Consider the following 21642-nt stretch of genomic DNA (forward strand, 5'->3'; position numbering starts at 1 on the left):
TGCCAACTGGACACCAGGCAAGGCTGCTAGCATCTACTCTCCACAGCCAGGTCTCTCTAGCAGCAGAGTTTAATATGTTCAACCTAGCTCAGTAGCGGTCCTAATGGAGGTGTCTGCTGTGCTTCGGCCTGGCTACAGCTTTCTGTACCACTGCAGTTTCCCACACATCTCTGACCAAACGAAACTTTTTTCTTTTCTTTTTTTTTTTTGTTTTGTTTTTTGTTTTTTGAGATAGGGGTTCTCTGTGTAGCCTTGGCTGTCCAGGACTCGCTTTGTAGACCAGTCTGGCCTTGAACTCATAGCGACCCACCTGCCTCTGTCTCTCGAGTACTGGGATTAAAGGCATGCTCCACCATGCCTGGCTGACCAAACGAAACTTAAAAACACAAAGGCAAATGTTCAAGGTTAGAAACTGGACAAAATAATTCTTGGACAATGCTGAAGCTGGAAGAGGCACATCTTTTCTGAGACCTGAGCCACCTTGGCCCTGTCTTCTGGAGTTCGCTCCTTTCTACTGGGCCTTCAATGGGGGCTGGGATCCAAATCTCCACCGGGTACTGTCCTCAGCCCCTCCGCTGCTGGCCCATGAGGCTCGCTCGTCACCATGTTCGGGGGCACAGGAAGGATTCTCAGTACCATGGGTCAGCCCGGTGCTGCTGGTTGTAGAGCTGTAGCTTAATCTGATCTTTTATTTGATTTATGAGGACCTGGGACAGCAGGATTCCCACCAGCTGCAAAGCAGGCATAAAGGAATTAGGCCCCCAGCAGGGGGGATTGCCCTACTTTCTCAGGCTTAGCCTTCCCAATGCAGCGAACACCATCCCTCTCCCTTCCCTCTGCCAGTACAACCGCTCCCTGGACGCCTCCACATACCACGATGACCTTCTCAGTGTTTGTGAGACCTACCAGTTGGGCAGGGTTAGTTACCTGAGGGATGGCTAGGCCTAGTGCCACGCCACCAAGTAGGAACAGGTTGCTGTGGATCCAGTTGACCAACTTGTCGATACAGCCGTTAGTGTAGATGACTTTACTAGCTTCCAAGTAGTCAAGTGCCTGCATACCTTGGCCACACATTGTGTTGATCACTGCCTGAGGAAAAAGTTGAGAAGCGAATGGCACACCCATACCAAGAAACACCAGCAGATAAGCTTGCCAGCTTTCCCGACCCCGTAGGTTGTCAGAGAACGTCTGGAGAACTAGAATGAACATGGCTTGATGCAGAATCCCTTTCCTTTGAGCTTGCTAGGCCAGCCCTCCGCGCCTTATCACTGCCCCTTCTGAGCCCCATGTGCGCCGTGAAAGGCTAATGTAACCATCACAGTAGGGTGAAGACAAACATCTGCCAGCCATCCCGCACAACCAACTAGTTAAGCTGGACCATGAGATGTCATCCTAACAGCTTTCCTAATCGTGAAGTAACTTGGAGGGTTACCCAAGAGAAATGAGGTGGGGTGTTTGCTCACCTGGTTAGGGGTGGGCAAGCAGCAAGAATAAGGCACAGAGCAACGCTCACGGCTGGGGTTGTCCTCCGAGCAGTTGAAGTACATATTCTGAGACCAGTCTCTGTAGGAAATCCCTCCGCAGCAACTAAACTGCAACAGAGTGCACCAGAGAGGTTAAGAGTTGCTGATCCTGCCAGGCATGATGGTGCATGCCTTTAATCCCAGTGTGGGGAGCTGTGCTAAATTTTGCCATGTCAGAAATCCTGTGCTTAGGCTGTATGCTGTGACCTTCGAGTTGCTGACCTTTGCCTCACGAGGTCTTGTGTTCCAGGCTATCCTTGCACTATTTACCTTTGAAAGAAGTAGGAAAGTCCCAACTTGGAACCACCCAGAGGATCAAGGAAGTTCTTACAGGGAACTACCCAAAGAAATAGGAAGACCTTACAGGGAGTTACCCAGAGAACTAGGCAGTTCTACAGGGAGCGATTCAGGCTATTATATTCTTGTCTGGGGGCTAGGGTGAGTGGATTAGAATAGATCCTGTTGACCTTGCTCTCTATATATTCTTACTAGTCGGCATTAAAATGAGTCTTGATCAGAAATTTCCCAACTTGACTAGTTATTTCTCATGTCTCTGTACCCCACTTTCAATCCCCACTCCCTCTTTCAGGTGAACCCTGGTTCGATTTGTCCTGCGGGGTGGGACACATCATCCCAGCACTCGGGAGGCATAGGCAGGTGGATCGCTTTGAGTTTGAGGCCAGCCTGGTGTACAAAGCGAGTCCAGGACAGCCAAGGCTACACAGAGAAACCTTGTCTCGAAAAACCAAAAAAAAAAAAAAAAAAAGAGTTGCCAATCCCTGAGGCTGAGGCGGCCTAGGGCAGGTCACCAAACCTAAGGCGAGCTCTACTTGTAACTTCCAGGTATTCGAAGCACATGCATGAGCTCAAGTTTCTCAGTTGTTTTCACCTGAAGAAATTCTCTTTTTAATTCCTTATATATCTTATTATAACTTACCTAGTGCTTGATACTCCGACTGCATGAGTGTGTGTGTGTCTGTGTGTGCATGCGCATGCGACACACACGCACAGATGGCTGTACATTTTATTCAGGTGTAACCTCTTAAAAGAAGGTTCTGGATTTATTATACTACAAAGCAGTGTCTGGCAAAAGGAGATGTCCAAAATTCCTGTCTTGGACTGGGGTGTTCAGTAATAGGGCATACGCTTAAAATGTGTGACCCCTGGCTTCACTCCAGCACTACCAAGAAAAAAATATTTGAGAAAGCATCCAAACAAAAAACCTTAACATAAGCGAAGCCACAAGGGGCTGGAGAGATGGCTCAGAGGTTAAGAGCACTGTCTGCTCTCCCAGAGGTCCTGAGTACAATTCCCAGCAACCACATAGTGCTTCACAACCATCTATAATGAGATCTGGTGTCCTCTTATGGCTCCAGGTGTACATGCAGGCAGAACACTGCATAAATAAATCTTTTTTAAAAAAAGAAAAAGAGCACCCGCGAGGCAGAGGCAGGCGGATCACTGTGAGTTGGAGGCCAGCCTGGTCTACAAAGTGAGTCCAGGATGGCCAAGGCTACACAGAGAAACCCTGTCGTGAAAAACCAAAAAAAAAAAAAAAAAAAAAAAAAGAAAGAAAAAGAAAAAGAAAAACCATGAGATGAGTATCTTTAGTGTCAGGAGGCCATAGTTACCCACGAAAGCAAACTGGATCCCAAAGCTCAGGGTCTGTGCACCAGAAGGAGCTCAGCACTGAGTGGAAAACATCGAAAGCCTCGATTCAAAATGTAACTGTGATTCACAGCAGCATAAGCCAGAGCAGTCAAAGGGTAGAAGCGACTCAGTGTCCACCATGGATAAACAAAATGACACCATCACATGGAGAGTATTAGTTGGCCATGAAAAAGGAAATTCTGACACATGCTACAACATGGATGAAACTTGAAGACATGCCAAGTGAAAGAAATCAGTCACAAAAGAACACATGTTGTATAATTCCATTCATATGAACTCTCCAATGTAGTTATGCTCACGGAAGATTGAATGGTGGTGGCATCTCTGAGAGGGAAACAGAAAGTGTTCAATGGGCACAGTTCAGTAGGGAAAGCTGAAATGGCTTTGGTTTTTAGTAGTATAAATTTTGGTTATAGTTGTGTTTGTGTGTGTGTGTGTGTGTGTGTGTGTGTGTGTGTGTGTGCGTGCCTATGTGCATACGTAAAGGCCAGATGACAGTTGTGGGGAGTTAGTCCTCTCCTCTCATTGTGGATCCCTGGAACCAAGTTCAGGTTTTTTGTCAGTCTTTTATAAAAAGCACTTTTACCCACGGAGCCATCTCATCAGCCTGAAAACAGTTTTTGTCCTGTTTTGTTGTTGAGATTGGGGTTCCTATAACCAGCTGGCCTGGAACTCAGTATGTAGCCAAGTCTGGCTTTGAACTCCCATTTTTTAAGTAGAAGGGATAGTGTGCGCTGTCGTACCGGCAAATATGGAAAAGTTCTGCTAATACAATAGATGGTGGTGACGGCTGTATATGGTGTGATTTTTTTCCCCCTCCTGTACTGGGGATTGAGCCCAGGGCCACATACATACCAAGCAGGTGCTCACCCTGAGCTATAACCTTAGGGTCTCACCAGTTACTCAGGCTGTCCTTGAACTCACTGGATAACTCTTGCTCCTTTTGTCTTAGCCTCACAAGTCCATGCAGCTAATAGAAATATTTTTAATACATAAAATGGCAAATTCTGGGTTGTGGGTATAGCTCAGGGTTATATAATATTTCTCCTTGGTGTTAAAGATGCTAAGTTCTATTCCTAATTTCACAAAAATAAAATTCTGTAGACCAGGCTGGCCTTAAACTCTGAGATCCACCTGTCTCTGCCTCCTAAGTATTGTGATTAAAGGCGTGTGCCACCACTGTCTGGCACAAAATGGTATTTTTTATTACATATATTTGGTCAAAATTTTTAATGTAATATATAATAAAAATATGATAGTTCTTCCTTCCATTATAGGAAACCCCTTACAATGGTTTCTTTAAAGTTCTTCCAGAATCTTTTTGTAAATAAGACTACATAATCATACCTCTGTTCTTCTTTACATAAGCATATATATATGTTACACACACACACACACACACACACACACACACACACACACACACACACACACAAATGCACCATTCTATGTCCTTAACATTACCTGTCCCTACCCCCAAAGCCCTTCCTGGAGTATATTACTTGGTGGGTAAAGAAGTCCACAGGACTAGAGTGGGACATTTCTTGGGATAACCTTAACTTTTACCCCCACCCCAGGACACTGGCTGACCACACCACACTTGGCTGGTACCTTCTTCTGGCCAAAGTCAATGAGGTTCTGCAGATCCAAGTCATCTCGATAATGCACAATAGCATTGTTGATGATCTCACTCACTTTCCCCCGAGCCTGCCAGATACAATCAGGACACAGGATTAATCAATAAGCTACTAATCCCCTCAGAAATAACAGCAAACACAGATCATCATTTATGGTGATTTGAGTGACAATGTTTGAGTATTTAGTCCCTAGTTGGTGGCACGTTTTGGGGAGGTGTTGTGGCCTTGTTGAAGGAAGTGTGTCACTGAGGGCGGGCTTTGCAGTTTAAAAGCCATCCAGCATTCCCAGTGCACACTGTTTCCTGCCTGTGGTTCAAGATGTGAGTCCTCAGCACCCTACTTCTGCCACCACACCTGATGTTGCTGCCACGTCTCCCTGCTATGACAGACTCTTATCTCTCTGGATCTGTAAGCCCAAGTAAACTCTTCTCAGTTGCCTTGGCTGTGGTGTTTCATCACAGCAACAGGAAAGCAGTGAATACACTATTGTTTTGTCTTTTGCTCTCTGTTTCAGATTTCTCTGTGGTTTACTGTCACAGCACACGCTGTAGGAGGCGGAGGGAACCCTCCACACATACCACAGTGTGGACAACGGTAGCCCTGGTCTCTCTTATGCCACGTCCTAGCAGATCACCACAGGCTTGGTGCTCTCCCATCCCACTGTGGGTATCTGCTGGTAGCCAGTGAAGTTAGTGCAGCTGAACGGCCCTAAGTCCCTGTGCATTGTGCCAGCTCCAATCTTTCCACCACACCTATTCATTGCCACCACCTCCCATTTTAGCATCCCTTTGTACACACTGGATTTTTCTTCACATTGTGTGGACCATTAACTCACTAGCCAGCATCACCCTGTCATAAACTCATTTTTGTACTTTACCATTCAAAGGCCTAAACACTAGTGAGAAGCCTTTCAGCTTTGGTGAATGAGAACACTGTAAACTTCTAATCCTTGCTCATACAGGAACAAGAGGGAGAGCCTGACCACTAAAGAGATAAAACTCATGCTCTTTCCTCCTTAACACCAAAGTGGGAAGGCATGACTGAGGGGCCTGGGTCAATAGAAGGTATCAGTGATTGCCTGCCTCTCAAGAGCTGGGGGGAATCCCAGACTAAAGTTAATATAAGGACAGTTACCAAAGGTCAAAGTCATAGTCCCTCAGGTCATCTTTAATCTGATCAGCCTTGAACTCACACCTACCAAGGGACAGTCTAATTGGTCTGGTTGGTTCAGGACCATCTATCTACTCTGGGCCTCTGGAACTAGCAGGCGAGAGAAACACTGACCCTGATGTTACAGGGTCTCAGAACTATCTTTCAAAATAATGCAGTTATCTACCTCTGCATATTAGTGCCTCAAATACTTGTGGACGGTGCAGTGAAGAACTGAATTTTGTTTTGTTTTAGCAGAAAGAGGCTTACTGAGTGGAGACACTGACCTCTAGTGGACAAAGGGAAATTGTGTCCCTTTAGATCTGCCTTACTAAGCCAGGACCAAGCAGCTCAGCAGCTCTCAAATTTGTAATTTTGTACCCTGGTCTCTTTATTCTCAGTTGCTTTTCCTATGGCTTTGTGTGTCTGTTTATTGAGACAGGGTTTCACTGTGTAGCCCTGGATGTCCTGGAACTCACTATGTAGACCAGGCTGTCCTGCAACTCAGAACTCATAGAGATCCACCTGCCTTTGCTTCCTGAGTGCTGGGATTACAGGTGTGTACCACCACGGCCGGCTTTCTTGCTTTTCTTTTTAAAGACAGATTTCTCATTCTGTAGACCCAGTTAGCCTGGAACTCACTATGTAGGCAATGCTGTACTCAAACTCACGGAGATCCCCCTGCCTCTGGCTTCCCACTGCTGAGATTAAAGGAAATGCTGGCTCTTAACTAGGACTGCTGCCTCATAGCGGCCCACCTCCAGCTGTGGATCAGAACAGGGTCTGCCTTCCCTCTGCAGGTTATTTTAATGCTCCTCCTGTTTATAGACAACGCCCACCAGGTTGTCAGGGGAAAACACCTTACAGTCATGGAATTCTCTGTAAACAGGTCGATGTTAAAGGCCACTTATTCATCCCTAAGGGGAACCTTTCAAAGGCTGATGCTTCCCAGGGGAAAGAGTGCTGTGGCTAATTAATCCGAAGTAGAAATTTCCCCTTCCTCCTTCTGGCACTAAGAGGCCTCCAGGCTTCCCTGTGTACCTTGTCTGAGAAGACGAAGCCCAGGATGCCAGCAGCCAGCTGCAGCAGGAACACCAGGGTAAGGCAGAGGGAGAACTGTGGCGCACCGGCAAAACAAAGGCAGTCATTACCGCTCTGGGCAGCGGCCCTTCCCAAGGCAGCCAGGCTCTTCTCCACACCCCCCCAGACACGGCTAGGACAAGGCCACGGAGGTGGCCAGGCCACCCAGAGCTGAGCTCTGCGGTGAGGAGTGGACAGAGGGACAGAATGGAGGTGGGTCTCGGGGACCAGGGAACAGAGGGAAGAGGAGTGAGCTAGGTTTCCCTTGAGGACTCACTGTCTGCAGAAGGCAGATGTTCTCTCGGAGGGACCCAATACAGCCGCAGAAGGTGAGCAGGAACGTCAGGACCCCCACTACGATCAGCAGGATAGCAGGATCGACCGCCAGACAAGCCAAGGCTGCTTCTGGGAGAGAGGCTAACCCTCACTTGGAGCCCAGCGCCTACCGAGAGGGCTCTCCGGAATGGATGAGGGGGTCTATCCAACTGTTCTCTCTGTACTGGGGGGACCTCCTTGCCTGGTGAAGATTATGGGAAAGCCCTTCCTCACAGGGGAGAACAGGGAGTGTGCTGGAGGAACTAGGGAAAAAGCCTTTATTTCAGGGCCACGTTTCTTCCCGAATGAATTAGAATGGCATCAGGCTCACTAGCTCACTAGCCGGGTGGATTCCTAAAGACTGAAGAGCAGTCGAGGTTGAGCTGCTTCGGGAGCGCGGCTCTCCGCTTCTACACACCTAGCTTTTCTCCAGGACTCAGTCCAACTCTCAGTGTAGGCAGATCTTGGGAGACAGATGGCGGCTCGGGAAAACCTGAGTGAACTGCCACTAAGACTGAGTTCAGGGAGCTTCTCCTCCGACCTCAGCCCAGGGTTGGAGCTGGGGCAAGCAAGAGTGTGGGTAGGCTGAAGGAGACCTATAACCTACCTGCGTGCTTCATCAGCCTGGCGTAGACACCCACGGCCACCATGACCATGGAGATTACCTGTGGGGACAGGCAAGGAGTCAGATGGAGATTCTGAAAATGAGAGAGCCCCAGACACAACTGAAAACGTGTAGGAGAGCAGGGAAGGACAGCTTTCCCAGGATACCCAATCCCAGTGACAGTGCTGATGGTGCCTCCATGAGAACATCCCCAGCAGTGTCTCCTGAATTCGCTATAAAACTATCTTGTGAGGCAGATAGTGTCCCCATTTCACAGAGGGAGAAGTTAACATAGTACAAATTTAATACAGAAAATAACACTAATCAGAAATATAGGCTTCTGGTCAGGTATAATTCAGGGCTACAGCACCGGCCTTGGGTTCAATCACAAGCATCAGCACGTACGCACGCACACACTCAAGCACAAAGAGCAGGTGTGATGGCTGATGGGAATTAACCTCAGCATGTAGGAGGCTGAGATGGGGGAGTGCCAGAGCCTTTCTCAAAGAAAAAAAATATTTTATTTTTGTCTATACATGTGTCCTAGTAGGTTCACACTGAAGCCAGAAGAGGGCATAGGAAATCCTTGGATCCTGTGGTGCTAGAATTACAGGTGTTTGTGAAATGTTTAGTGTGAATGTCTCTGCATGTCATAAAATGACACTGGCCTCACACTCAGAGATCTGTCTGCCTCTGTCTCCCAAGTGTTACGAGTAAAGGTCCGAGTCACCACTGCCTGGTTAAACTTGTATTTCTTAACGTCTTAAGAAATGACACAGGGGCTGGAGAAGAGGCTTAGCAGTTAGGAGCACTTGCTTTTGCAGAGGACCTGGGTTCAATTCCCAGCACCCACATGGCAGCTCACAACCATCTGTAACTCCAGTTTCAGGGGATTAGGCTCCTTCCTCTAGCCTCTGAGGGCACTTACAAACACTCAGGCAAAATACACACACACACAAATAAAAATTAGTTAATTTCATTTTACATTTATTTATTCATTTATTTGTTTATCTATGTGTGTATGTATGAGCTCATGACACACTATGCATGTGACATAAGAGGACAATTTGTTTCAGTTGATTCTCTCCTTCCACTATGTGTTTCCCAGGGATCAAATTCAGGTAGTCAGACTTCGCAGCAAGCACCTTTACCTACTAAGTCATATTGTCAGTTCAGAAAAAAGTGTGTGTGTGTGTGTGTGTGTGTGTGTGTGTGTGTGTGTGTGTGTGAGAGAGAGAGAGAGAGAGAGAGAGAGAGAGAGAGAGAGAGAGAGAGAGAGAGAGAAAGAGAGAATATGTTTGGAAAATATCCGACACAATTCCTGACATTAAACATTACGCACCATCACCGACAGGACCACACAGGAATTGTGCAGTTCCAATTCTAACCCACCTACATCAAAAGGCAGGTCTTCCAGGCAGATGCAGGCTTGGGTTCTCTAACTCCCTTGGAAGGCAAGGATAAAAGTGCGCATCAATGTGAAAGGCAGGACTGCATGTGATTGCGGGCACTACCATGGAAGGAATCTTTATAAACTCTGATTCCAATATGGAAGAACACAACTTAGGCCTTACAAATTTCATGGCTCCTCCCTGTGAGAGCAAGCCCATTAGCAGATTCCAGGGCCCTCCAGAAGGCTCTTTGTCCCCTGGACCTCCAAGAGTGCTTGGTAGCCCCAGCTCTCCTCTCAACTTCAAGCCCAGTTTCCAGGCTGGTGCTAAGCAGCAGCAGCAGCAGCAGCAAACTGTCACCATGGCAATAGATTAGGCCAAACTCTGGTGGAAGGAGGTCTCAGCAGCAGGGGCTTGGCCAGCTCAGCAGAGACCCCAAGCAAGACAAGAAGCTGCTGAAAAGAGCCACCTGAGTGGTCTTCAGTGAAAGTGGGGAGCTGGACCCCAGGACAGGTAATTAGTAGGATCAAACTAGTCCTGTATGAGAAAGACGTTTTTTTCCATTCAGGACTTATTTCTGAACATTCTTTACTATTTAGCAGAGGACAGGTTTGTAGTTAGTGATGAATCCTGGGTTAAAGTCTTTGAAATGCTTCTTTGCGAACTCACAGCAGCCTACTCAGATCCTTCTGACTCAGACCCTACATTACCAGCTAGGCTCCGGGCTTGTCTTTGTGCACCTCCAGCCCCAACTCCTCATGCGCCTCCCCCAACCCCCCATCTGGCCTTTGCTCCGACTCGGGTCCATGTGTCATCAATGTTCATACTCTGCCCAGGATACACAGGGCAGCTTAAAGAGCGGGCTCCAGAGGTGGGAGGAGAAAAGGACACTCCCTAGAGGGCACAGGGAGGACCATGGCACTGCCGACCATGCCTCCATGCTAGCCCAGGAAAGCCCGTCTTGGACTCTGGACCTCCAGAAACATAAGAGATTAAATTCGTGCTGTTTTAAACATTAAGTTTGGGGAAAGAAGACTAATATGCTACTCAAATCCAAGCCATCAACTGCTAGTATAAGGTACTGTGAGAGCCTACAACCTACGTGCTATCCTGGGGAGAAAACAAACAAGGGCATCTACAGCTTAGGGCAGTGGCTTACAACTCTGCCTGCCATTAGAGTCACCTGTGGGTGGAGGAGACGCTTCAACTCTTTTCTTTCTTTCTTTCCTTTTCTTCTTTTTGATTTTGGTTTTTCAAGATAGGGTTTCTCTGGGTAGTCTTGGCTGTCCTGAACTCACTCTATGGACCAGGCTGGCCTTGAACTTACAGAGCTCCTCCTGCTTCTGCCTCCCTGAGTGCTGGGATTACAGGTGAGCACCACTGTACCTGGCTGATGCTTCAACTCTTAATGTCCAGACTGCCCTGCAAACCAAGCAGTTTAGAATCTCCAGCAAGGAGACCCAGCAACTGTAGTTATAAAAGAATTCCAGCTGATCCCACAGGGCAGCCAGTTTGAGGACTTTTATGTCTAAAGTGCAGCCAACCAAGAATATAAAATAGGAAATACATTAAAATCAAGATTGAGGCTTGACTATTATTAATAGTTAGCCTGATTATTAAGGATGTCTCTCCTCTGAGTTCTCCAGACTGCATTTCACAGCTTTATCTTTCACACTTCCACCCTTGCCCTCACTTCCCACCCTGGGGCCCTCGAAGCTGCTGCCATGACAAGGTTGGTGCTGCAGACACTAACAGCATCAGGTTTTTAAGCTGCACCATTTTCAAAACAGGCAACTCTAGCTCTTAGGAAAATTTATGTTCCTAAAAGGCTGTCAGTCAAATGATATAAAATAGTTGTATGCACCAGTGCCTTTCTCCTTATATAAGGTGTTATCTTCTTACAATGAAGATGGTCACCCCTGAGCCCCAGTGAGAAGCTGCTAGTTTAGAACCAGAGCAGAAATGTATTACGATGAGCCTGGAACAGGTTGGGGCTGAAAGTAAAATGCTCAAAAACAAAACCTGGGTAGCGGGGAGTGGCTCAGGGGGTAAGAGCATTTGCTATGCAACCATGAAGGACCTTGGGTCAAATAGCCAGCACCTCAAAACGCTGTGTCTGTCTAGGCATGCCCGTGACCCCAACACTGGGGAGCACATGAGAATCTGCTGACCTGCCAGCCTAGCCAAAGAGGAGAGTTTCAGACTCACTGAGAAACCCCATAGCAAGGAGGACAGAGGGAAACACTTAGGCTCTCCCTTTGCTTCCACATGTGTGCTCACACACAGACATACACAACACACTATCACAATTCTCACATTGGTGAGGCATAGGCACCAAGTGAATGAGCTGCCAGTGGCCAAAGCTAGAAAATCCTGAGCATCAAAATAAATAAAAATGGGGGCTGAAGACATGGTTCAATGACTGAGGGCATATTGTTCTTACAAAGGACCCAAGTTTGGCTCCCGGTAACCAACTGCCAGTAACTCCAACTCCAGGGGATGTGGTGCTTCTGTCCTTTCTGGATTCTTGTCCTCACCTGCACATACCTACACACAGCCATACAGACACACACATATAATTTAAAAATAAAGTAAACCACTTAACTGTATTAAATTATTACTGATAGTATTAAATAGATGCCTGTGCATCTATATTGACACAAATAAATAAAGAATATCTAACAAATATAGCTATCAAAGAGGTAGAGCAGACTCCCCAGTCCTTATCTGTGCACCCTGCACAGTCATTCACCCAAAGAGCACAGCGCAGAAGGGGAAAAGGCAAGCGCACATCAGGGAACCAACAAACAGTACCCCAGCCTCTCGTTCCTGGTCGGCAGCAACGGGGATGGTGGTGACAAATCACTGATGTGATGTGAAGTGAGGAGAATGTTACTCAGTCACTGTGGTCCTGATCCTCAACACCCACAACCCCAAGAACATCCCCAGCAAGACAGGCAGTTCTAATAAAGGGACTGGCTACAAAACACTACAACAATACCTGAACAACCCTCAAGGCCATCGAAAACAAGCCCAAGAAACTGTCTCAGCCAAGAGGAGGAAAACATGGCAACTAAAGGTAATGCAGTTTCCTGGGTGGGATCCTGGGGCAGGAGAGGAGAAAATAAGGGTTTCTGATCCACATCCAAGCATGATGGTAACGCCATTGACTGCAACAGGTACAGCACACTGACCTGTGGTGTTAGTGTGGACGAACTGTTCTTTAAAAGTCCTTATTTAAAAGGGCTGGTGAAATGGCTCAGTGAGTAAAGGAGCTTGCTGAAAAGCCCAAGACCTGAGTTCGATTCCTGGGGCCCATATAGTAGAAGAGAGACAATTCTGGCAAGCTGTCCTCTGATCTCCATACATGTACTGTGGCACACGAATATACACACGTAGACATATACAGACAATAAAGAGAAATGGCAAATGGTCTATTTAAATAAGAACCCACCCTTATTTTTGTTTTTTAGTTTTATAAGCTTAGATTTTTTAAGATGGCATCTTTTATTGAAAAAAATTTCACATAATGTATTTTAATCATGTTTCCCCTCCCCTAATTCCTCCCAGATACTATCCATCTCCCTACCAAACCAACTTTATTCTCTACCTGCCTCAACCATGAAACGTCAGAAAAACAAGAAACCCAAGAAAGAACAACAACAAAAACAACCCACAAAAAACCAAAAATAAAGACAACAAGCAAAAGACCAGTAAGCCAAAAGAATGCCATAGTGGGGGGGGGGGGGGAAGAAGTCACAAAAATACCACTGAGTTAGTTTTGTGTTAGCCAACAACTCCTGGGCTCGGGGGCCTGTCCTGAAGTGTGGTTAGTATACACAGTGAGAGGCCACTGGAGGAAACTGATTTTCCCTTTGCCATTGGGCATCAACTGCAGGTAGCTTCCTGGTTAGGGGTGGGACCCCACACCCATCTCTCCCTCTTAGTGCTGGGATGCTGTGTGATCTGAACGTATGCAGGTCTTCCGCATGCTGCCAGTCTCCGTGAGTACGTACACCAGTCCTGTTGTGTCTTGACGACACGATCTTCTTGGAGTCACCCATTACCTCTTTTGCATAGATCCCTGAGTCTTGAGGGGAGGGGTTTGATGACAACATCTCACTTAGGACTCGGTGTTTCCATGGCTCTCACTCTATGCACGTGGCCGGGTTGTGGGTCTCTGTGATAGTTCCCATCCACTGCAGGAAGAAGCTGCACTGGTGTGGGTTGAGTGAGGCACTGATCTGCACCCCAGGCCAGGGTGATCACTGGGGGCCCCTAGTTAAAAAAAATGGAGATGGGCTAGAAGGGAAGCTGGAGCGACATTTAAAAATGGGGTCTTGTGTCACTGCCGGCCTCAAACTCACTATGCAGCTGAGGATGACCTTGAACTCTGATGCTGCCTACCTACACACTACCTCCCACCTGAAGCTCCCAAGTGTTGGGAGTACAGGCATTTGCTACCACACCTGGTAAATTACACATTTTTGACAGGGATACTACATAGATACTGTTGCATTTTTGAGGAAGCACAGGGCACTAATTTCTATCATAGAAGAAACAATTTTACTAACATAAAATGCTATTAAATATATGTCTCTGCATGTCATAAAACAACACAGGCAGTACTCTAAACAGAGTTTCCGTGTTTCCACTACAGTGTTGCTACTGGCCCTCTTATCTGTCTTTCCCTAGTGTTCACTAGAGGATGAGCAGCCAAGGCACTGATACTGTTCAAAAAGAAAACAGGAAATGGCGTAAATTATCTCCATTATTTTGGCTTCTCTTACGAATTAGGAAAAGACACTCACGATTTGTAAGAAAAAAAGGTCTTGTAATTTCCCCATGATACTAGTTCAGGACCTCAAATTGTGGCACTAAACACAGAGATAAAAGTAGGGGTACCTATGGGAAACACACACACACACACACACACACACACACACACACACACACACACAGCTTTGATAAAATAGAAAATATTATTACCAAATTATTAATATCATTATCATCTTTCTATAGCTAATTGTGAGATTATGAGCAAAAGTGTTAAGGATGGGGCTGGAGAGATGGCTGCTCTTCCAAAGGTACTGAGTTCAAGTCCCAGCAACACATAGTAGCTCACAACCATCTATAATGAGGTCTGGTGCCCTCTTCTGGCCTGCAGTGTACATGCAGGCAAAACACTGTATACATAATAAATAAATCTTAAAAAAAAAAAGAGTTAATGTTGGCCTTCAGGCTCATTCCCATTTACAGACATGAAGGAGGCATCACCTTATGGCCTCCCACCTAAGCTCACCCCACACAGGAGACTCTCAGGGGCTGTTTCCAAGTAGCAGTAACTTCCTTCTGTGAGTGCCATGAGACACCACCAGACTAAACTCCATTTATTTATTTATTTACTTGCTTAGTTATTTGTTTATATGTGTGTCCACCATACACATGCATGCCACAACGTACATGTGGAGGCTGGAGGGCAACTTCTGGGAGTTGGTTCACTCCTTCCACGCTCCGGGCCCCAAGGATTGAACTAAGGCTGTCAGGCTCAGTGACAGACACCTTTACCTGCCGAGTCACTTTTGATGGCCCCAGACTAAATTTATATATGTTATCTCATCCCAAACAAGAGGGAACTTGTGTCTCTATTTTACAGAGCTGAGAGTCACGGCCACTGCACTGGCTGCCTTTGTATTTCTGCATCACAGTCACCCCGATCCCACTTGTTCCTCATGGGGCTATCATGAGGCAGGAACAACAGCTGCCCTTAGTCCTCCTGGGCAGCAGCTGGCAATCTCCAAACTAGATAGAGCTGAGGGAGGGGAGAGAGATAGCATGAGGTGGGGTGCCAGCAAGGCCTAGTGGGGAGCTCAGAAGAAGAAGGAAGACATGGCACGAAAAAGCAGGGCCTTTCCTCTCATTTCCCAGGACCCGCACACACTGGTCCCCGGGACCTTCCAGCACTGATGTTTCTGGAATTCTTAGGAAGCAAGTGTCTATGTGACACTGGCTCTTGGCTTGCTCCTCTAAACTGGATAATGTCACCTTGATGGGATGGAGGAGTCCAAGGGCTCCTTCCTTGTTATGTCTGTGGCTGACCCTTTGGTGTCATCCTCCCACCATGGCTGCTTTTGCTCTTCCAAGGTAATACATGAGGTAGGAAAGTCCACAAGGGCTCTCCAGAATATAGCTGTTCAAATTCAATGGTTACTGGGCATAGTGATTCATGCTTGGAATCTCCAAACTCAGAAAGCTGAGGCAGGGGCACTGCTGTGAGTTCAAAGGGCAGCCTGAGCTACACAGTGAGGTTTTCCCACCTCTAATCCAAACTCACAGCCCTATAAAGACCAGTATAATTCATAGTCTGAAAGTCTGTTACCAAGACTATGAGAAGAATCTTAATCTTTTTAACTTCTTTTTAAAAAATTGCTTACACTTTAACTTTCTACTTAATATGAGACCGGCAGACTCACTAAGGGAGATAAGAGTGCATACATGATGTGATGGCTCTTATCTCCACATAACAGTGGCTTGAAGTTTGTTTATTCTTACTATGTGCCCAGGCTGGCTTGGGACTTGCTATATAGAGGTTCAGGCTGACTCAAATTCACTGTGTAATCTATTATGGTCTTGAACTCAGGATCCTTCTGTTTCTTCAGCTTCCAAAGTGACTAGATGATAGGGATTCACTAATCTGTCATTTCTGTTTTTTTGTTTGTTTGTTTTTGTTGTTTTTAAAGAATCTGGAGATAGGGAGGGTGACTCATGCTTATAACACTCAGGAGGCCAAGGCAAGAAAATCTCCGAGTTTGAGGCCTGTCTCAAAGAACTAGAGAGAGGGAATGGAGCGATGGCTCCAAAGCACTTGTAATACAAGCATGAAGACCTGAGATCAAATTCCTAGAGCCTGTGTGAAAGTCTGGGCTTAGTAGCACCTGTCTAGACTCCCAGTACTCCTACTGTGAGATGGAAGACAGGGACAAGAGAATCCTAGACACTCTGAGGCCAGCTACCTTAGCACAGGCAGCACCGAATGAGAGACCCAGTCTCAAACAAGCAGAAAGTGAAGACAGACACTGAGGTTGTTCTCTGACTATGTGTGTGTGCTTGCGCGCCTGCGCGTGCACACACACACGAGAGAGAGAGAGAGAGAGAGAGAGAGAGAGAGAGAGAGAGAGAGAGAGAGAGAGAGAGAGAGACAGACAGACAGACAGAGACAGAGACAGACAGACAGATAGAGACAGACAGACAGACAGGCAGACAGAGACAGAGATATTAAGAATCCATATCCAGGACAGCCAGGATGCATAGAAAAACCCTGTCTCAAGGGAGAAAGAAAGAAAGAAGCTAGACTTAGTTGAGCTTGTCAGACGTGGCTACATAGAGAGTTTGAGGCCAGCCTGTCTCAAACAAAAGAAGCATCTGATTGCGTCATTTACTGAAGCCTACTAAGCCTGCGGGCTTCCGGAATGCAAGAGGAAGAGGAGGTGGCAGAGTGTGTATCAGGAGAAACAGAAGGACCTTTACAGGGATTTTGTCAGACTTGATGTTTGGTCACTTCCGTTTGGCTTCTGAGGCAAGTTACAAGAGGCAGCGCTACAGGTGGTCTGGGATGATTCTCATTGCCTGGAGGGCTCCGTGAGTGGGGCCAGGGAGTGGATTATTCTGACTGCTCCTTCTTCATCCAAATCATGACATTTATTCCAAAAGGTTTTTGAACAACCTGTATCATCATATACCCAGGACTCCAAAGCAAGCAGATGTCCTACGGCTTCTCTAGGCTGTGCACCCTGCCCATGGCAAAGTACAAAACGTCATTTTATAACATGGCAGCATCAGGCCAACAGTTTCAGTCCAACTACGGTTCTATTGACTACGGTCTGAAGTGTAAAGTGACAAGCCAGGTAACCTTCTCCCCATCTCTGTTCTGCCTCAGGAACTTTTTACATCTGAGAGCTTAAGAAGTTAGAATGATGCCTTTTTTTTTTTTTTTTTTTTAAAGATTTATTTATTTACTATTATGTATACAGTGCTCTGCCTGCATGTACACCTGCAGCCAGAGGAGGGCATCAGATCACATTATAGATGGCTGTGAGCCATCATGTGGTTGCTGGGAATTGAACTCATGACCTCTGGAAGAGCAGTCAGTGCTCTTAACCGCTAAGCCATCTCTCCAGCCTGAATGATGCCTTTATATGATTTAAAAAAAAAAAAAAAAAAGACGCCTATCCAGTGGCTGGGACTGGCCTAGGGAAGACCCAGATGGGGTCCAAATGTGCCACCGATGAAGAGAAGAAATCAGATGCTGGGGATGGCAATCACACACGGCTCCTGGGAGCTACTTAAGAAGATCGCTCCCCCCCCATCTCCTCTCTCCCCCCTCTCTCCTGACCTGGCTTGAGGGACGGGCGTCAGACAGGGGAAGACACGGTTGGACACCTCACCACTAAGAACACTCAGGCAGGCAAGGTTATGCTACAGTTTCACAGAACAAATCTATGAGGAAGGGAGAGAGAAAGGGCATTGGGTCTCTACCCAGAAGCTTTGCTCTCTCAGGCGACAAGCATCGGATCAACATCCACGCCTGCCACAGGTAGTAGGAATCCAGACTCAAGTCAGGCAGTCTCCGTGCTTAGGAGCCGGGGGTCTAGGTGGGGTGACAGATAAATAAGCATGTGACTGCAGTACAGGGACCAAGCAAACCCAGAGGCACAGCCCTAGATGCCTGGGAGGAGAGTGAAAGGCTGAACTTCTGCCATTTGCCTGACTCCGGAGCACCCCACCTGCTGTCCCAGAGTGGAGATAGGCTTCCAGCAAGAGAGAAGCAGGACAGGGCTGGTGAAAGTCCTGTCCCAACAGCAGGTGCTTGGGGCGAGTACACTGTTTCCTACATCAGTGCTCGACTCTGCACGGAGGTGACCAAGACATGTTTAAAATACAACTTCGAGGGTCTTGGAGCAGTTACTTCAGGCTATGGAAACCCAACAATCAGTCGCTTGGCAACCTGATTCTGGGGAGAAAATCGGAGCCCCAGAGGAAATGATATTTGAAACATAAACAGGTCCAGATGCCCTGCGAGTCAGGGCTCTTGCAGCAGAAGAGGTGGTCCCTGCTGCCATCCCTGAATGTAAGCCCAGATGCTGCTGCCTACACGGATACAAACACTACCGCTACAGAGGTCACCAGGAGCTGGCCAGACGTGCACTCTGCCTGCAAAGTGGTCCAACTGTCCCAGCCACGGGTGCTTTCCAAACAGAAAAGGGGAATTTGATTAAGGTAGTGAAAGCCTACAAAAGACATGGCATGTTCACCAGTCCCTTAGGTGGATGGAAACAAAGATGAGCCCTGAGCTGGAGAAGTGGCCCTTCACTGACAGCGGCATGTGTGTGGAATATAAGTGGGGCTGGGCTTGGGAGGGAAGTGACAATCAGTAAAGCCTGAAAAGTATAACCCCTTTCACCGTCCCTTAGGAAGGCCAATGTCCCAGAGACCAAGACAGAGAGAGAGATTCATGCTTAGATCCTGCCTCAGGTCTTAAAGAGAGAAAACAGCTCCCAAAGTGATTTATTCATCTATAAATAGTTCACAGAAACAGGCAAATTCCTCCTTTAGAGGAAAAAGATTAAGGACAGAGAGACAGATATGTTGGCTTAGCGTCACACAGTAAGTGGGTGCCAGAAAGAAACTGGGCCTCTTGTCCTTCCATGTGCTATTTCTAGAGTCACCAACTTTTTTTTTTTTTTTGCATCTGCAGTAGATCCAAAAGGGGGTTCTGCTCTAATTTGGGGGTAGTACCAACTTGGCTAGCTCCTGATTTTGAAAAAAGCACTTTTAATTTAATTTTAGTTTAGCTTCATTTAGTTTTTAGGTGGGACCAGGTTTATCCGGAGTGAGGGAGCATTTTGTCACCCATGTGTGCAGATGGCCAAAATGCCTTCATGAAGCATTTTTAACTGAGGTAAATGGGCCTATGAGCCTGGCTCTCTTCCAGACTGTGACTGCCCCAAGTTGCTTGTTTGATAACAGAGGCCTAGGGTGGAGCAGAACAGTCCAAGAAGATGTGTCTGAACACAAGAGTGAGAGATGCACCCAGCTGCTAACACTGAGGAGGACAGATAAAGCGTGCCAAAGGAACAAGGCCTTGGCTGAAAGCCCAAATGGGGACCCACTCGAAGGTGGTTTTGTTTTGCTGGTACTTGCCCCTGTGAAGACTTCCCCTCAGTACATTCCCTTGGCCCTGTAGAGTGGTGGTGAGGGGTTTTCTTATTTTTAGCACCCCCCCCCACAGGGAAGCAGAGCCTAGGCCAAGATAACCTGTTGACTGGTCACCCCAGGGACAGTAGCAGCCATCTGAGTCATGGACTTCCCCTACAAGCATGCCCCTTCTGTGGGAAATCACCAGCTAAAGCCTGCTAACCAGCCATGGGGCGATGGTGAAAGCACTGACCATTGCTGCGATTTAGCTTTCTCCTGGGTAAGTATGTAGAAGTCTAACAAGATGCCTAATAATTTTTTTTTTTACCCTAGTTCTAAAACCAAGAATTTGATAGGAGCCCAAACTTCAATCTTCCCACGAGTACTGACGGCTGCAAGTGAGCTGTCATTGCCACCCTCTGGGATTTCTCTCATGTGTCCCAACAGGCCAGCACTTATGTACTTTGTGTCTGCCCTGTGAAACCTTTCCAGCAGCGGCCTCGGATGTCGGGTCTGCCTCTTCTCCTAGGAGACAGTTTGGCCCCACTATTCTTCCTCTGACAACTTTGAACTATTGGTCTCGGGCTGAGGTAGGCAAGGACGGTAGGCTTTCCACGCTGCAGCTTTGGTGTGGCAGAAGCTGGCTGGAGACCCGGGAGATGGGGAAGGGCTACCCAATCCAGAGGGGTCCAAGCCATGCAACAGGACTCGGCTAACACTTTCTGATGGGCTCCTGATGGGCTTCCCCTGAACTCTCAGCCCTCTTCTGCCATCTTTCATCACACTGGATTATAATTTGTTGGGAGGAAGGGAAGGGCCTTGCAGACTTGAACATATTTACCCAGATCAGTCAAATCAACAAAGATGGGAGAGTAGGGACGGAAATCCAGGTGTCTGGAACTCTAGGCCAACACTGTTTATACTTTCCCACCCCAAAACAGAAGATTCTGGAAGGACCCCCCACCCCTACCCCCAGCCTCCCAGAGGATCCTATTTAAATTATCTGAAGATTGTCAGCTCTAAGAGGAGAAGCTGGTCTTGAAGGAGGTAGGGCAAAGTTTAGGGCCACACTGGGATGGATACACATCGGACCTGGAGGCCATTCTTAACCCTTTTCATCCTCCAGGGGAACAGACACCGAGGCCTGCAAAAAGGATGGATATATCCTCTTGACATATGTCCCCAGGGACTGGGAGAAGGATGGCTTGGGGCTTCTTTTCTTTTTCTCTCAACCCCACCCCCACCTCGGTTTTGGCAGTTGGTCCTTCCAAGCCCCCAGGCCTGCAAGTCCCTAACCATGAAATGTGACCATGGGGCTGCCCAGACAGCTCTTCCCCCAAACCCATCTTTTTTGGCCTGACACAGATCCTCATTCCTCCTAAGCCTCCATCCTTGGCAGCAAGGATGACGGCTCCTCTTAACGTCCCCTCCTGACACGGGGCCACTGTGGTGCTCCTTCCTCCCCAGGAGAAATACCCCCGAAGTATCACCAGCTCAGAAAACTAGGAGGCGCCGCTCAACACACTCTTGGGCACCGGGCAACCCGGGCCGACCCTCCCCAGCTTCGGGCAGCCCCCTCGGCGCTCCGGAGATGCCCTGCAGCCCTGGTATCCCCTGAACCCCGAGCCTCACCCAGAAGAGCATGTTGAAGAAGAAGAGCAGGTATTTCACCAGCGGGCTGACGAAGGAGAACTCCTCCCCGTAAGCAGCCGGCGCGCCAGGTCTCCGCGCCATGGTCCGCCGCTGCCCCCAGGGGGCCTATCTCCCTGCGGCCGCGGGCCCACCTGCGCGCCCCGCAAGCCCGGGGCTGGAGCCGCGGGCCCACGGGGACCCGAATGCCCGGGCAGCCGCGCCGCGCGGGGAGCCGCCCGAGCAGTGCGTCGGGGAGCCGCGCGACCCGGGAACGGCGGCGCCGCTGGAGCCCCGGCGGGCAGCGTGAGCTGCGGAGACTCCACAGCGGCCGCAGACGAGCTTGGCCCGCCCGGCTCCCAGGAAACCGGGCCCGCCCCCCGACGGCCATTGGCCAGGCTGCCCGAGCTTGACTTCTCATTGGTCGGCGGATGATGTCACTAAGCAGC

General features: G+C 48.0%; 1 protein-coding gene across 3 annotated transcripts; it reads right to left on the reverse strand.

The window, feature by feature from the left end:
- Window positions 1–585: 585 nt before the first annotated feature.
- On the reverse strand, window positions 586–21394 carry Tspan33 (tetraspanin 33). 3 transcript variants are annotated; one of them, XM_051151805.1, is made up of 8 exons: window positions 21197–21394; window positions 7983–8040; window positions 7338–7477; window positions 7022–7096; window positions 4806–4901; window positions 1464–1592; window positions 928–1089; window positions 586–731 (listed from the first exon to the last, which is right to left on the reverse strand). In XM_051151805.1, exons 1-8 carry the CDS (start codon window positions 21296–21298, stop codon window positions 630–632), a joined length of 864 nt encoding a protein of 287 aa, XP_051007762.1. In that variant the 5' UTR covers window positions 21299–21394; the 3' UTR covers window positions 586–629. The 3 variants fall into 3 exon arrangements, with proteins under 3 accessions (XP_051007762.1, XP_051007764.1, XP_051007763.1); XM_051151807.1 differs by having other exon boundaries at window positions 7338–7462; window positions 21197–21393; XM_051151806.1 differs by having other exon boundaries at window positions 7338–7465; window positions 21197–21392.
- Window positions 21395–21642: the final 248 nt, after the last annotated feature.

Source organism: Acomys russatus, chromosome 10 (assembly GCF_903995435.1).
Source record: "Acomys russatus chromosome 10, mAcoRus1.1, whole genome shotgun sequence".
In the NCBI taxonomy this organism is placed as follows: Eukaryota; Metazoa; Chordata; class Mammalia; order Rodentia; family Muridae; genus Acomys; species Acomys russatus.

Excerpts from the sequence above, each read along its gene's own strand:
- Tspan33 (XM_051151805.1), bottom strand. The coding sequence starts at position 21,298 with ATGGCGCGGAGACCTGGCGCGCCGGCTGCTTACGGGGAGGAGTTCTCC. Across the intron at positions 4,902-7,021 it reads GCTTCGTCTTCTCAGACAAG|GCTCGGGGGAAAGTGAGTGA; the intron begins GTACACAGGGAA and ends TGTATCTGGCAG. Across the intron at positions 1,593-4,805 it reads TTGACTTTGGCCAGAAGAAG|TTTAGTTGCTGCGGAGGGAT; the intron begins GTACCAGCCAAG and ends ACTCTGTTGCAG.